The following is a 15,308-nucleotide window of genomic DNA, read 5'->3' as shown; positions in this document are numbered from 1 at the left end:
AACAAGACCCATGTAGCCTGAAATACATACTCTGTGGCCCTTTACAAAAGAAATTCACCGATTCCAATCTAACACTTTGAAAGATGCCTAAGCGGCCCAAGACTTGATAATACACGCAGAGCAGTCTGTCTGTGGGAGCAGCCTTGGCAATGGCTGGGGTCTTAGTTCCCCAGGGCTGCCATAACAAATTACCACAAACCTGGTGGCTTAAAACAATAGGAATTTATTCTCTCACCATTCTAGAAGCCGGAAGTTCAAAATCAAGATGCCATGCTCCTTCCAAAAGCTCTAAGGGCAGAATCCTTCCCTGTCTCTTCTAGCTTCTGGTAGTCCCGGTGTTCTTTGGCTGTGGTGCATCACTGCAGTCTCTGCCTCTGTCTTTACATGGGCTTTGTCCCTCTCTGTATTTCTGTGTGTCCTTTTCTCTTCTTATCAGGATCCCTGTCTTGGAGTTTAAGGAGCCCACCCTCATAATCCAGGAAGATCCCATCTTGGGATCCTTAATTACATCTGCAAAGACCCTTTTTCCAAATAAGGTCACATTTATAGGTTCCAGGGATTAAGACTCCGACATATCTTGTTGGCGGCTGTCATCCAAACGACTACAGTCTGTAACGCTCTCCACGTGTGGCCTTTTTTGTTCTAGGTGCATCGCGGGCTGCTGCTTCATCCCTTTCTGTGTGGACGCCCTGCAGGATGTGGACCACTACTGTCCCAACTGCAAAGCTCTCCTGGGCACCTACAAGCGTTTGTAGGACTCAGCCAGACCTGAAGGGAGCCGTGTGCTGCAGGAAGGCCTTTCCGACTCTCACCCAGCCCCACCCCTGGTGAAGGCTCCATTTTGGTGGTCTCATCTCTCCAGGGTCTCCACCTTCGTGTCTTCTTTTGGGGGGAAAATATCGCAAAAATAACACACCTCCAAACCCCAGAAATTGCTGCTTGGTGTCGTGCACAGGACATGCAAAGACATTCTCCTTGAGTGCTGGTTCAAGGGTTTCCTGCCTCCCCGTCTGTGACCCCAAGTCATCCCATCCAGCTGTGACCATTGTCCTGAGTATCTTCTGGTGATTTGCCACTGATTTTTTGGCTTCAGTGGGCCTTTCTCTTGGTGGTCTCAAACTGAGAAGCCCCAGATTGCCTTAGTTTTTAAACTGTTCTGGCCCTAGTACGGCTGAACCAACCTTTAGTGCCTACCGTCCTAGCCATCTGTTTCCACTTCTGATGACAAAAATCTTGCCTTACAGTCTAAGGGCTTGGCTCTCAGATTCTGTAACTGCAGGCCTTTAAATAGCACACAAATTCACTTTAATTTCTTAATTCGTTTTTAAGTACAGGGAGGGGTTATTCACACCCATCAGACACATAGCCATGAGGTCATAAACGCAGGCTAGGAATAGAAGGCTGGATCTTTTCGCTGATCCGCTTTCTTTGGACCAGATCCTCAGCCACTTTCCACAAAGAGCTTTTTTTTTGGTAGAGGGATTGTTTGTATTAACAGTTTTTGTGACCTCCTTTTGGTCTTAAACACCTTTGAACATAATTTTGAAAGGAGGGATTTATAGAACCGTTTTCCCTAACCATATGTATGACTGGTATCATTCTCCCATTTGCCAATGCACTCTCACTTTTTTTTTTTTTCCTTAACAGAAAAAGTAACGGGGATAATTTCATCTACTGCCTTTACTTGGGTTTAGTGTGGTTCCTAAAGACCTCCATAATGGAACTCTTAAAGCGGGTCCCCTTTTGGGTTCCTGGTGGATATTTGGAAAGACGAAGGAAAGCGTGTTTGAGCACGTCTGAGTATCGTGGTGCTGAAAAGTGTGGGGACCTGACTGTTTCAAAGGCATCTGAAGTCTGGATTTTATTTTTCAGAAATCAATTTGTTGTATAACATCTGAAGACATGATTTCTAGGACTGAAGCAGCAAACCAGAGTTCTCTGTGCGCTGCTGTGTCATCTTTGAAATCAAGACAAAGCCGGGCTCGACTTTCAAGAGTCCCCATTTTGATACTAAATAGGCACAGGGAATGCATGTCAATAATATTATGTAGAAATCAAGCCTAGATCGAAAGTCTGTATATTGGTTCAAAATTATAGTCATAGCCCATTGATCCAGCTTATTCATTTGATGTTTCGGAAGTTCCAGTAATTATTTTTGCAATGACTATGGATACTACATAGTACTTTGGTGTTATCTGCTTTTCAAAAATAAAGTCTTTTGTTCACTCTGTGTTCATCAATTCTTACGGTGTGAAGAAAGGTCTCATGTTGTGTTTCCAGCCGTTGGTACAAAGAACCCTTTATTTGTTCCATAACAGTAGAAAATCCTTCATGATAAAAACTACAGACTTGCTGAATATCCCCCGATGTCGAGATGACCGATGTTGAGTTGGGTGGATAGCTGGCGAGTCATATTTGAACATTAGGCTGTTGGAACCCAACAGGCGTCATCAGTGGCAGCAAGCCATAGCTTTCAAGTTTTAATAAAATGCACAGAAGAAAGCCGTCCTCATTCATGCTCCGAACAAAACATGCTTTGTTAATTGATCCGGGTAGATGTGAGATGCTAGAAGGAGGGCATTGTAACTCGCCGGGAATATGAATGTCATCCTCTTTTCCTACCTGGTGATAAAGCTTCATTCTGGAAGGTGCCGGAAAATCATGCCACCTTGGTGCGACTTTGTCATTTAAACCCTAACTTCTGGTCTTAAAAAATTGCCACTCAACCGATCCTGAGCATGTGTTTTTCTTGCATTTGACAAAATTGAAGGCCATGCATATTTAGCAGTTTTGCTCAGATGGTGGCATATAAATGGTCTCAAGCTGTTATCAATTACATATGCAGAGTCTTCAAAACAAGAGCCCTATTTCGAGGACCGTAACATACATATATATATATATATATAATATATATATATATATATATATATATATTCTGGGAAACTTTAAAAATAACATCAGATGCCTGGAGCATGAAGTGTTCGTCAGATATTCTATTTTATTCATTGAAATACGGGCTTATTCATATATTTTTACAAATTAAAAGGCTCTTTTGTTCTTCCCCTGTTTGTTGGGGACTTTGGAGTTTGTTGCAAACACTGAATCACATTCAATTAATGCGAGAGCTTTATTTTATATCTACTTGGACCTCAAAGAAGAATATTTACCAATTTCAAACCCAAAATGGCCGTACATCTTATACACTGTTAGTCCATCTAGGCCTTGTACACATACAAATGTTGGTTTGTGTCTTGTTATCAAAAAGAATTCAGTTTTTGCATCTGTTTAAGCCAACTTTGAGCACATGACTGATTCCTGGCTGACCACAACATTACCCATGAAAATGTTTTCTCTGGGACAACTGGCTTCCCAGTTGCTACCGAGAACACTTCTATTGGGCCCTGAACTATTTATAAATGTGGCTTCATATACTCACACACAACTTGGCCTCAGTTTTCTCCCCAGTAACAAACCTCTCGTGTTTGGGATATTAAAATCCTTCTCTGAATTTTGAGCTCAAAGATCTCTGTTTAGGAGTAAATGTAGACGTTGGAATTTTACTAACAGAATTCTGATTTGCATTTTGGATCCTATTAAAGTTATCTCCTGCATTTATGACTCAGATGTTTATAATGAGTTGTCTGTTTTTCATGGGCACACCAGTGAATTGAAAGTAGATCCAGCAAGGGCGATGAAAGAGAGAAACCCGGAGGTTTTTTTTTTTTTTTTTTTTTGTCTTAAGAATTTTAAAGAAACAAGAATCTGAGGCTTGGAAAGATTTAAAAAAAGAAGGGAAAAAAAAGTTCATGGCCAAGTATACAGTCTAGTGCATTTAACTGTTTTGTGACTGTTCTCTGCAGTATTAGGAAAATGTTCACACGTTGAAATACCTTTTTTTCCCCTTTTAAATTATTTTTTAGAGCAGTTTTAAGTTCATAGCAAAATTGAGCAGAAGGTACAGAGAGTTTTCATACATCCCCTGTCCCCACACGTGCACAGCCTCCGCATCATCAGCATCCCCTACATTTGTTACAATTGATTAACCTGCATTGACATCTGATCACCTTCGAAAGTCCATAGTTGGTGTTAGCGTTCACTCCTGGAGTTGTACATTTCTCTGTGTGTGTGTTTCTTTACTTTTATTTATTTTTTTGGCCATGCCTCTCAGCTTTTGGGATCTTAGTTCCACAATCAGAGATTGAACCCGGGGCCACAGCAGTGAAAGCCCTGAGTCCTAACCACTGGACTGCCTCATTCTGTGTGTCTGGGCAAATGTATAATGACATGTATCCACCATCATAGCGTCATACAGAATAATTTCACTGCCCTAAAAATCTATGTGTTGCCTATTCATCCCTCCCTCCCCACTAGCCCCTAGCCACTGATCTGACTGGCTCCATAGTTTTGCCTTTCCCAGAATGTCATACAGTTGGAATCATGCAGAGTTGGAAACATATACAGGAATCATAGCCTTTTCAGATTGGCTTCTTTCACTTGGCAATACGCATTTAAGGTTCTCTATGTCTTCTCATGGCTGGGTAGTTCATTTCTTTATTATTCAGATAATATCCCTTTGGATGTGCCATACATGTAAGTAGCTATACTGTTCTTAGTACTGCAGTGTCTCAGTGATGTTGTACCTGGTTTCCCAAATGGGCAAAATCAATGTAGCTCGTGTGTCCAACATCAGTGTCATCAGAGAGCACAGTATTGTTTGTGAAACCTGTGTTTATATAGTTGTATATGTGTTGGGGGGGGGAGGGTTACCGGGCTCAGCTTTGGCTGCTCGTTGCTCAAGAATCCAATACTGAGAGACAAGTGTTGGGTAAAAGTAAAGATAGCTTTATTGAGGAATCTGGTAATCCTGGGGAGAAGGTGGACTCATGACCCAAAGAACCAACTCCCCACTGTCAATCGGGGGCAAGAGCTTTTAAGAGGGTGTTTCTGGGTTGGGGGAGGGGGCTACATGCAGAACAGCACAGTCAGCTCCAACAATCCCTTTGAAATTAGTCGTGCGGTGGCCTGATCAGCATCATCACGGTTGTCTTAGGTACAGTTCATCTTTAATTCCAGGGTCGGTTTGTTATGAGGCCAGTTCTCAGAATTGTGTAAGATGGAGCAGCTTATGTGATGGCTGCAGTCCGGTCATCATGTAGTTAACCTTCTCCCACCTGGTGGGGGTTTTATTTAGTATCTGCAAAACAGCTCAAAGGATATGGCTCGGAATATTATTGATAGCCCTTGAGGAGAAACTAAAGGTCCTTGACTTCATTTAATGGCTAAACTATTATTATTGCGTTGGCCAAAAAGTTCGTTTGGGTTTTTCCGTAAGACATCATGGAAAAACCCAAACGAACTTTTTGGCCAACCCAATATTTTGTCTTGTTTGATTATTTTCCTTTGCTTCTGTATTTTCTCACTTCTCTGATTAAATTTATTCCTTGGCCAAAGTTTTTCTATATACAAGAGGCAGGCAGAGGACATGAGGGTATGTCCTGGGAAGATTGTTCTGTTACAGGGGGTTCACAGTGCAAAGTGAGTGCCAAGGGCGACATCTGGGAACCTCTGGTCTGGCACATCTGTGGTTTTCATGTATCACTGATTGACTCCTGCTGTATTCAAGGTATTGTATAGCTTAGATACCAGACACAGCCCTGCCCGGGAAAAGTGAGCACTGGGCCTAGAACTACGCTGCCAACATTTCTGGTGTCTTCTTTATTCTTTGTTTTAAGCTAAAATTCATGTAACGTTATTTTTTTTAATTTTTATTTTATATTGGAGTATAGTTGATTTACAATGTTGTGTTAGTTTCACTTGTATAGGAAAGTGATTCAGTTATACATATACATACATCTATTTTTTTCAGATTCTTTTCCTATATAGGTTATTACAGAATACTGAGTAGAGTTCCCTATGCTATACAGTAGGCCCTTGTTGATTATCTATTTTATATATAGTAGTGTGTATATGCCAATCTCAACCTCCATCCTGTAACATTAAAGTGTATAATTCGGTGACATCTGGTGGATTCACAGGGCTGTGCAACCATCACTTGTATCGAGTTCCAAAACATTTCCATCAGTCCAGCATAAAACTCCATACCCATTAAGCAGCCACGAGTCATTCCTCCTCCCCCAGCACCTGGCAGCCACCAATTTGCTTCTGTTTCTTTGGATATCTATTCTGGACATTTCATATACACGCAATCATAATATGTGACATTTTGTGTCGGGCTTGTTTCACTGAGCATCACGTTTTTGAAGTTCATCCACAGTGCAGCATGTGTCAGGGCTTCATTCCTTTTAGTGGCTGAATAATATTCCATTGTATGGATATGCCACATTTTGTTTATCCCTTTATCTATGGATGTCCTATTTGAGTCATTTCCACATTTTGGTGATTGTGAATAAGGCTGCTGTGAACATTTGTTTACCGGTTATTATGTGAGAGTATGTTTACAGTTCTCTTGGGTATATACGTGGAATATACCCAAGTGGAATTGCTGGGTCACATGGTAAATCAGTTTTAACTCTTTGAGGAGCTGCCCGATGGCTTCTTAAAGAAATGTGTCCTATTGTAAAGCCACATCTGGCACAGGCTACCATTTGGAACTGCCCTGCCCTGGAGAATTCTGCCCTCTTCTGCAGTGAGAGCTGTTTGGAGCAGCCTGGTGGCAACAGAGCTGGATTTGGAGCAGGAAGACCTGCTCCCCCCGCCGTCCTGCCCAGACTCCTCGGCTGATCCGAACCCCATTCAATCCTCTGGGGGTCCCACTGAGCCTGAAAAATGAGGAGGGGTGGATGGTGCATCTCGGCCCCTCTGAGTGGACCCTCTAAGGTGTTCAACTGTTTGTCCTTTATTTACCTGTATGCCCAGCTTGGGATACAGCAGTAAAGTGGGAAACACTGTCCTCTCCCTCATGGAATTGATGGTAGAAGGGGAGAGAGAGACACCAAATAAGAAAACCTAACATTTCCAACCTGTTACAAACCAGGAGGGAAAAGTGCAGGAAAACAGCGTACAGCAAGTCCCCTACACGTGAATGAGTTCCGTTCCGAGAGCGTGTTTGTAAGGCATCTCGCAAGCATTGAAGATGTTATCTCCAATTATTATTATTATTACCGCTATTTGTTAGCAGAGAACAGAGAAATGCTGTCCCCCCAGGTCAGCTGCTTGGAGAGTAAGGCTATGGGGTCCTCTGTTCCTTTAGACTACTCTGTAGGGGGTGATTGGCCAATGGCCTTACAAGATCCCTCTTGAACTCTAGGTCCACTCTAAACAATAGCTCTTCTCTTATTTGGGAGGCTGGGGTCAGCGGTTCAGACCCTAAAGTCACACACCTGGTCTTATATCCTGCCTCAGCCATGTATTCACTGTGTGACTATGGGTGAGATTCTTAACCCCTCTGGGCCTCGCTTTCCACTCCCATAAAATGACATGATAAATAGAACCCATGTTCCAGGTTGACTGACCCTTGTGTGGGCCATGAGGTGGGCATCATCAAACCCACAACTGAGGGAGAATGTGGAGGTGGGGGGGGGGTGTCCCAGGAAACAGATCCTGGGGGCACAAGGGTCTAATTTCTGGGATCATCTCAGTGGGATGAAGCTAGGCCTTTTGTGTATAAGATGGCAAGCAGTAGGAGTGAATAAAGCCCTAGGGCTGGGTTTGAGTCTGGGGAGGGTTCTGGTTACCACTCTTTATTTACTGCTTCCCGAAGTGGGAATTAAATGCACTACCTGACTCAAGCCTGGACATCTAAGTAGATGTTCTCAGGTTTCTTCAAACTCTGTAGTTGATGGATAATTTCGTCTTTGTCTGGAGTTTTTAACCTACACCTAAGCATCATGACAGAAATGGGTTGTTTATAGTTTCATTCATTCATTCATCCTGCTCTTGTGGATTTCAGGTGGTGATAAGTTCTGTGAAGTATGTAAAACAAGGTAACGGGACAGTCACAGAGATGGGAGGTGAGGTAGAGCGGCCAGGGCAGGCTTCACTGAGGAGGTGGCATTTGAGCTCAGACCTGAATGACAAGCTGAATCCACACACACACAGAGTATTCCAGGAAGTGGGGACAGTGAGTGCAAAGGCCCTGCGGCAGGCAGAACTTGGTGTGTTGAGAAAAATAGAGGACGGTCAGCACATAGTGAGTGGAGAAATGAGGAGGAGCTGAGGCTGTGGAGGGGAGCAGAGGGCAGATGGTGCAGACTTGTGGAACACCAGTCAGAGGCCTGACTTATTCAGCTCACAATGGGAAAGACAGTGGACTACTCAACAATAAAAAGGAACCAACTACTGATGCATGCGACAACATGGACGAGTCTCAGAACAAATATGCTGAGTGTAAGAAGCAAGACAAAAAAGGGGTACATGGTGCATGATCCCCTTTATGTGAAATTCTAGAAACCATGAACTAATCAGTGTTTGCCTGGTTGAGGGACGGATGACCAAGGGGGCGAGGAAACTTTGGGGGTGATGGATTCATTCACTATCTTGATTAGTGGCTGTGGTTTCTTGGGTGGACACATATGTTAAACTGATCATACCGTACTTCTTAAATATGTGCAGTTTGCAATTCGTTGCTTACACGTCAATGAAGCTGGGAAAGATTTCGGAAGCCGCTAGTGGATTTCAGCGGTGAGGGGACACGATGTGGTTCAGCGAACAGACCTGGGGCAGAAGCCCGGGTTGCAGCAGGGCCTGGGGATGCTGCTCAGGCAGAGAGGAGGGTGGAGGGGTCCCCGTGGAGCAGGCGGAGCTCGGCTTCAGGGAATTCAGACCCCGGTGCCCCTTCTGAACCAGCTGTTGAGTAAAAGAAGACCTTGCAAATTCACCTTTTCAAGAGATGAGTGTACATTTGAAGCCCATTTATTAAAATCTCATTTGACTCCTCAATGAAACAAAATTGTTTTCCCTGGGTTGTTTGACAGACAGCTGTGGCTGTGAGTTCTGTGAAGGCAGGGCGCAGTCAGGCGGAATCCCTGCTGGGGCCACAGTGCCCAGCACACGTGTTGGCATGTGCCAGGTACTCGGTGAATATTTCAAATGAAGACATGAATGAATGAATGAAAGCTTATATCGAGTAAGGCAGCTTCAAAGGGCAACCCTCCCGTGTGTCCTAATCCATAGCCACCTTCATTCCCAGACCAGATGGTACAACTCTCGGCCCTTCAAAGTCATCGACAGCAAAGACAGGCTCAGTGTGACCCCTCAGCTCTCCTTAACCAGGGAGAAAATGTGGGCTGAGGGTTTTCTGCAACAGGTCTGGAAGTTCTGAAGAGAACAGGGTACCCGCTCCACCGCTAACTTGCTGTGTGACTGTGAGCAAGTCACTGTGCCTCTCTGGGCCTTCTGTTCTGAAAAAATGGGGGTTGAAAGTATCACCTTCTGAGGCCCTCGCGAGCTCCACCTATTCCTTCATCCATTCATTCAAGAAACATCCTGCGATTCTAAAGTTTAAAAACAAAAAAGGACGTCCAGATCACCCTTGTTAACCAGAAAGTGAAAAATCCCCAGGAAGTTCGCATTCCTAGAGCATTGCTGTTGAGGTTTTGCTATACTTTTCCTGGACTTGGTTTTGCTGAATTAGTGAAGCGGAATTGGGAAAAAGAATACAACAGCGTTCAAATTAATAAGCCTCCTGGCCCCCAACGGCTCCAGCCGTTATGTCTCAGACCCTATGCCCCTCATTGTTTTATTTTTTGTTTTTGCCCCGTGTTTTAATGCACACCTGTTTGAGAGTAGACTGACAGCAAGGTCAGAGAGTCACTTTTGGTGTCAGGCACGATAATAAATTCTGAACAATTCACATGGGAAGAAGCCTGGGGTCATAGGAAGTCAACCGGACAGGAGGCAAGCAACCTGGTCCCCACCCCAAATCTGCCTCCTCTGTAGTCGTGTGACCCCACTTGAAGTGTGACCCCTTCTCCTCCTCTCCAGCCCCTGGGCCTCAATTTTCTAGGCTGGATCAGAGGATCTTTCAGGAGCCTCAACAAGGCGAAATGACAAAACCAGCTGCCTAAAGGGTCAGCAGGTGACCCTTTAGTCCTGTGAGTGAAGCAGGACTAGTGTGTGATGATAGGGAGTGGCGGGGACTGTGGCAAAATGAATGCTGCAAGCTCAGTATATCAGCTACAGGGGGAGTGTGCAAGCAGGGTAGCCAGATACTTTTGTAGTGATTGTATTTTGGGGGAGGGGCACCTCATCCTTTCAAATTATCAAGTCATTCTGATGTTTTCACCTGCTTAGGGGGCGGCCTTTAGGTTTCACTGCCTGATGAGTCTGAAAACTGTGTTAGGAAAGTTCATTTCTGTTCTGTGTCTTTATGTGATTTCGTTTGTTCTGTCTCCCTCTCTGGGTGGAATCCCTGGATGCCTTCCATTTTCTTTGGAAGAGTGAAACCTAATCCTTTACTCTAGCTCTTGTCCCCAGATTTCCTGTTGATGAGCAGGAAGGGCAAGGCTGACTTCAAGTAAGTGGGTGGATTCCAGGTGGGTGTGGTCAGTAGAAAATTGTTCCATCTGCCAGCCGGGCCACAGGGTTTTCCCAGGCATCTGCCGGTGATCCCCTCTCCAACCTGAGCTCATCTGAGCATCCCCAGCAAGGACACTGTGGAGAAAGGGAAAGTGAAACATTTGACAATCACTTTTTCTTTCAGTGGAGATTTTTTTTTTTTTTTGCTTTGTTCTAGGGCTGGGGCCTGTCCCAGCAGAGAGAACCGGGAAGGGAGCATATGGTAAAAAAATGCTCAGAGCTCTTTAGGGTTGTTTTCTAAGCCGTAATTTGCATTTCTTGTTCATGTCTGAAATTAAAGTAGTAGAGAAAAAAAAAAGCTTATCATAAGCCTGATGGAGAGGTGGAGGGTTGAGGTCTCCCCTTTCTGCACATGCTTGATCTTGAAACTCTTAGCACAACAAGGAGCTCCCAGCAGCTGTAGGGGAGGGTGTGGGGGAGGGGTGGCAGGTGGAGGCTCTGAATTCATCGGCTCCATCAGCTGAATCTGATCACTGCTGCCTGTGATGATGTGATTTAGGGATTCTTTCCCTAGATTCGCTGAGGGCCTGTCTTTTTTGTTTTAGTTGAAGTATATACAGTTGATTTACGGTTAGTTTCAGGTGAACAACATAGTGATCCAATAGATTATACTCCGTTTAATGTTATTATAAAATGTTGGCTACATTCCCTGTGCTGTCCTGTATATCCTTGTAGCTTATTTATTTTATGCTTAGTAGCTGGTACCTCTTGATCCCCTACCCCTATCTCGTCCCTCCCCACTGGTAACCACTAGTTTGTTCTCTACATCCGTGAGTCTGTTTCTGTTTTGTTATATTCTTTTGTTTACTTTTTAAAATTCACACGTAAGTTGTGGTTGTATTGGTTTACCTTTCCCTACCTTGTTGTTTTTCTAACTAGGTATCTTCCTCCTCACTTTATCTTCTTCCTGCCCTCTGTCCTAAAGTCTTATTTTTTTAATTAATTAATTTTGGGGAGGGGGCCACGTCATGCGGCATGCGGGATCTTAGTTCCCCGACCAGGGATCGAAACCGGGCTCCCTGCCCTGCAAGTGCAGAGTCTTAACCATGGACCCCAGGGAAGTCCCTGTCCCAAAGTCTTAGATTAGCTCAGGCCTTCATCAATGACCAGATCTCGTGTGTGAGCATATGTGTGTGTGTGTGTGTGTGTGTGTGTGTGTGTGTGTTGGTGCACAGCCTCTGTGAGGGTACACGGGGGTCTGGACTTGTGTGTGTGTCTGGGTGTGTCTGTGGATGTTTGCTGAGGGATGGTTCTAGGTGTCTGTGATGTGTGTCTCTGTAGCCAGTGTGAGTGGCTGTGTGTGTGTGTGTGTGTGTGTGTGTGTGTCCCTGGGTATTTGCAGGAGAAAGAGAAGTGACAGAGCTACTTGGAGCTGTGTTTCCCTCCAGCGCTCCCTGAAGGCGGCTTCAGTCCCTCAGCTTGGGAGGCCTCCAAGGACTTCAGGCCAACCACCCCAGCGGGGGAATGGCTGTCACCTAGCTGATCTCAGGGACTAAGGGGTGAGAATGATCGTTCTTCTTCCACTCCCTACACGTAAGCTGCTTGGAATACTGCGTGTGTGTGGACACCCTGGCCTCCCCAACCTTGTCATCACTCCCCATGGTAGGGGGTGACTCCAGTTTGGAAAGACTTATTGAAACCTCCACAGCAGGGCCAGGCCTGGCCTGCATTCAGCCTGGGCTGGGGGAGCATTTATAAAACTCCCAATCTGGCCACACCCCAGACCAACTGGATCAGAATCTCCCAGGCTGCAACAAAGCCAGGGGCTGATTTCCCCACTGGGCACCTGAGGGACCCAGGGAAATGCTTGATTTTTAAATTTTTTTAATGAGGAGGGAAAAGCCTGAATAAAATAATGATGAATATATAATAATTAATCCAACCTGGATTATATTCCTTTTTGTATCAACGCAGCCTTAAAATACACTTTTGAATATATTTTTAAGGAGGGAGGGGCCCAGGGAAGTCCTCACATGGCTCCAGGTTGCAGGCCCTGGTCTACCATTGACATGATAGACTCAATCGTGCCTCCCTTCTTTCAATAAATGTTTATTGGGTGTGTAATGTGTAAGGAGACAGCCCCCTTGCTCTTGGGGAATTTAAATAAGAATTTCATCTCCTATTGTCTTCACCAATCCTGCCAAGAACTCTTCCAGATGGAAAAGAAAAACATCTTTGCCGTTCTACAGATAAAATAATGAAGAAGGACTTCCCTGGCAGTCCAGTGGTTAAGACTCAGTACTTCTACTGCAGGGGGCACCGGTTTGATCCCTGGTCTGGGAACTAAGATCCCACGTGCTGCGTGGTATGGCCAAAAAATAAAAATTAATAAAAATAAAAATAACGAGACACAGAATAAGTGTGAGTTACACAGGGCTACCGGGCGACTCACAGCATAGTGAGGACTTCTTGTCCTAAAATACACCTTGGGCTTGTTAAACATAGATTTCTGGGCCTTTCGCCAGGAGATTTGGATTCAGAAGGCCTGGGAGGGGACCCAGGAATATGCATTTTTATATAAAAGCACCTAGGTGGTTCCTAAAGGCAGGTGAGTTTGAGAAATGCTGTCCCACATGGCCTGGGGCCAGATCAGCCAGAGAGAAGGAACTGAAGTCAGGCCAGGGGAGGGACCCCAACCTCGGCACTATTGGCGCCTTGGTCCAGGTCTTTTCCTGGGTGGGGGCTGTCCTGTGCATTGTAGGATGTTGAGCAGCATCCTTAGCCCCTACTCACCAGATACCACAAGCACATGCCTCATTCAGCACAACCAAAAATTCTCCAGACATTGCTAAATGTTCCCGGGGGACAAAATGGCCCCACTGAGAACCCCCGGGATAAGTACATGGGTTGAAGCCAACATTTCCCGTGTTTGGGAGTTGGGGTGTCCCTCACTATCCAAGCATGTGGTTAACATGTAAAATATGTCCATTTCCAAAAACAGGAATGGAGCACGGATCCCTGCTACCACGTGGATGAACCTTGACAACAGGGTGTAGATGAAAGAAGCCAGATACAAAGGCAGTGTGGTCTATGATTCCATTAAAATGAAATGTCCAGAATAGATAACTCCATAGAGACAGAAAGCAGATTGGTGGTTGCCGGGGGTGGGCAGAGATGGGCAGTGACTGCCTAATGGGCATGGGTTCTCCTTTGGGAGTGATGAGAATGTTCCAGAACGAGATAGAGGGGGTGGTTGCACCACGTCGTGAAATGTACTAAATGCCACTGAATTGTCCACTTTACAGAGGTTAATTTTATGTTACATGAGTTTCACCTCAATTAAAAAACAGTGTCAGGGCTTCCCTGGTGGCGCAGTGGTTGAGAGTCCGCCTGCTGATGCAGGGGACACGGGTTCGTGCCCCGGTCCGGGAAGATCCCACATGCCGTGGAGCGGCTGGGCCCGTGAGCCATGGCCGCTGAGCCTGTGCTCCGCAACCAGAGAGGCCCGTGTACGGCAAAAAAAAAAGTGTCAGTTTGTATAATTTACTGTGACAGTTGGTAAGATGGGGGTGGAGTGAATTGTGAATGCAGCGTAAATTGGACCTTTAAATGAGGTCATAACCATTAACAAGTATAATAAGAACATAACATACAATTAAATAATATTTTAAAAGCAAGAGCAGACTTTGAGGGTTGGACATCAGTACTATTGTCTTTGGAACTGGTACAATGCTGGGTGAGAGTTAGTATGCAGTATGAGCTTGATGAATTTGAGAAGCAAAAAGAACTGAAAGCAGTTCCATCAAGAACCTGACTGAGCCTGTGACGTGCAACCTGCTGTATGGCTGAAGCATATCATTTCAACTTCCCGGGCTGAGCTCCTCTCTTCTCTAAAAAGAGGCAGGCTGATCCTTCCAGCTCTAAACGTCTGTGCTGGGACATGGGCAGATCAGAGAGAAGGCTCTGGAACATGCCCAAACATGCTGGAACATTCCAGGGGCTGGCTTTCTGGGGGTATCATAGGCAAGCTCCTGGGCGAGCCAGGAAACCCATCAAGACACAGGCTTGGCATCCAAGAGTCTCAGTTAGGACCAGGCAGTGGCCAGCTTTGATAAACAGGAGCAGAATAGCCAAGCAGGGAGACTAAGCCACAAGAACTGGCCACCCGGGTCCCCTTCCTGCCGTCTGCCGCCAGGTGTGAGCATTTGTGTCAGCACACCTGGCTTACCACGGGGATGAAGCCACCTCTGCAGTCATTTGAAAGCCCCCGCATTCCTTTCACGGCGGGGGGGGCGGGTCATGGAGGCCGCCTCCCTCCCTGGCTAGCCCGAGAATGCCACGTTTACAGTGACTCTCTTTCCTTCACTGACCCAAGGTGAAGGGTTTCTTCCTTGGGTCATGATTAATGGAGCCCATTCCCTGGAAGGAGGAACAAATAAATGCTTGGGCATGATTTATAGTCCTCATGTGAGCTCACTTATTACCGTGCAGCGGATGTGAATGGAATATTGGGCAGGTGTGTCTGTTTGGAGGAGGTGGAGGTTGGAAGCAGGTTCATATAAAGCTGAGGCCCCGGCGCAGTGGCTGGTGGGTCTGTGAGTAGCAGGCGTCGGGGGAGAAGGTTCTGGGAGAAGCAGGCCTCCAAATACAGAGACGTGCTCGGACTCCACTATAGAATCTCCTCTGTAAACAGCCACTGAAAAAGGGCTTCTAGGTAAGAACTTCTTTTTTGTTTTTTGTTTTGGTAATAGCTTTATTGAGATATAATTCACATACCATGCCATCCACACATTTAAAGTGTACAATTCAGTAGTTTTTTAGTATATTCACAG

At 45.3% G+C, this 15,308-nt stretch overlaps 1 protein-coding gene across 2 annotated transcripts in view; it reads left to right on the top strand.

Annotated features, from left to right (window-relative positions):
- The window catches only part of LITAF (lipopolysaccharide induced TNF factor), a 79,727-nt gene extending 77,487 nt beyond the window's left edge, over nt 1-2,240 (top strand). For both annotated transcript variants that reach the window (XM_032603793.1, XM_032603792.1), the window contains one exon: nt 647-2,240. In XM_032603793.1, the coding sequence (XP_032459684.1) occupies nt 647-755 (109 nt within the window). In that variant the 3' untranslated portion in view covers nt 756-2,240. The remainder of the gene's footprint in view (nt 1-646) is intronic.
- Nucleotides 2,241-15,308: the final 13,068 nt, after the last annotated feature.

Source organism: Phocoena sinus, chromosome 15 (assembly GCF_008692025.1).
Source record: "Phocoena sinus isolate mPhoSin1 chromosome 15, mPhoSin1.pri, whole genome shotgun sequence".
Taxonomy (NCBI): Eukaryota; Metazoa; Chordata; class Mammalia; order Artiodactyla; family Phocoenidae; genus Phocoena; species Phocoena sinus.
The sequence above is the reverse complement of the archived record's forward strand: the minus strand, read 5'-3'. Positions and strand labels throughout refer to the sequence as shown.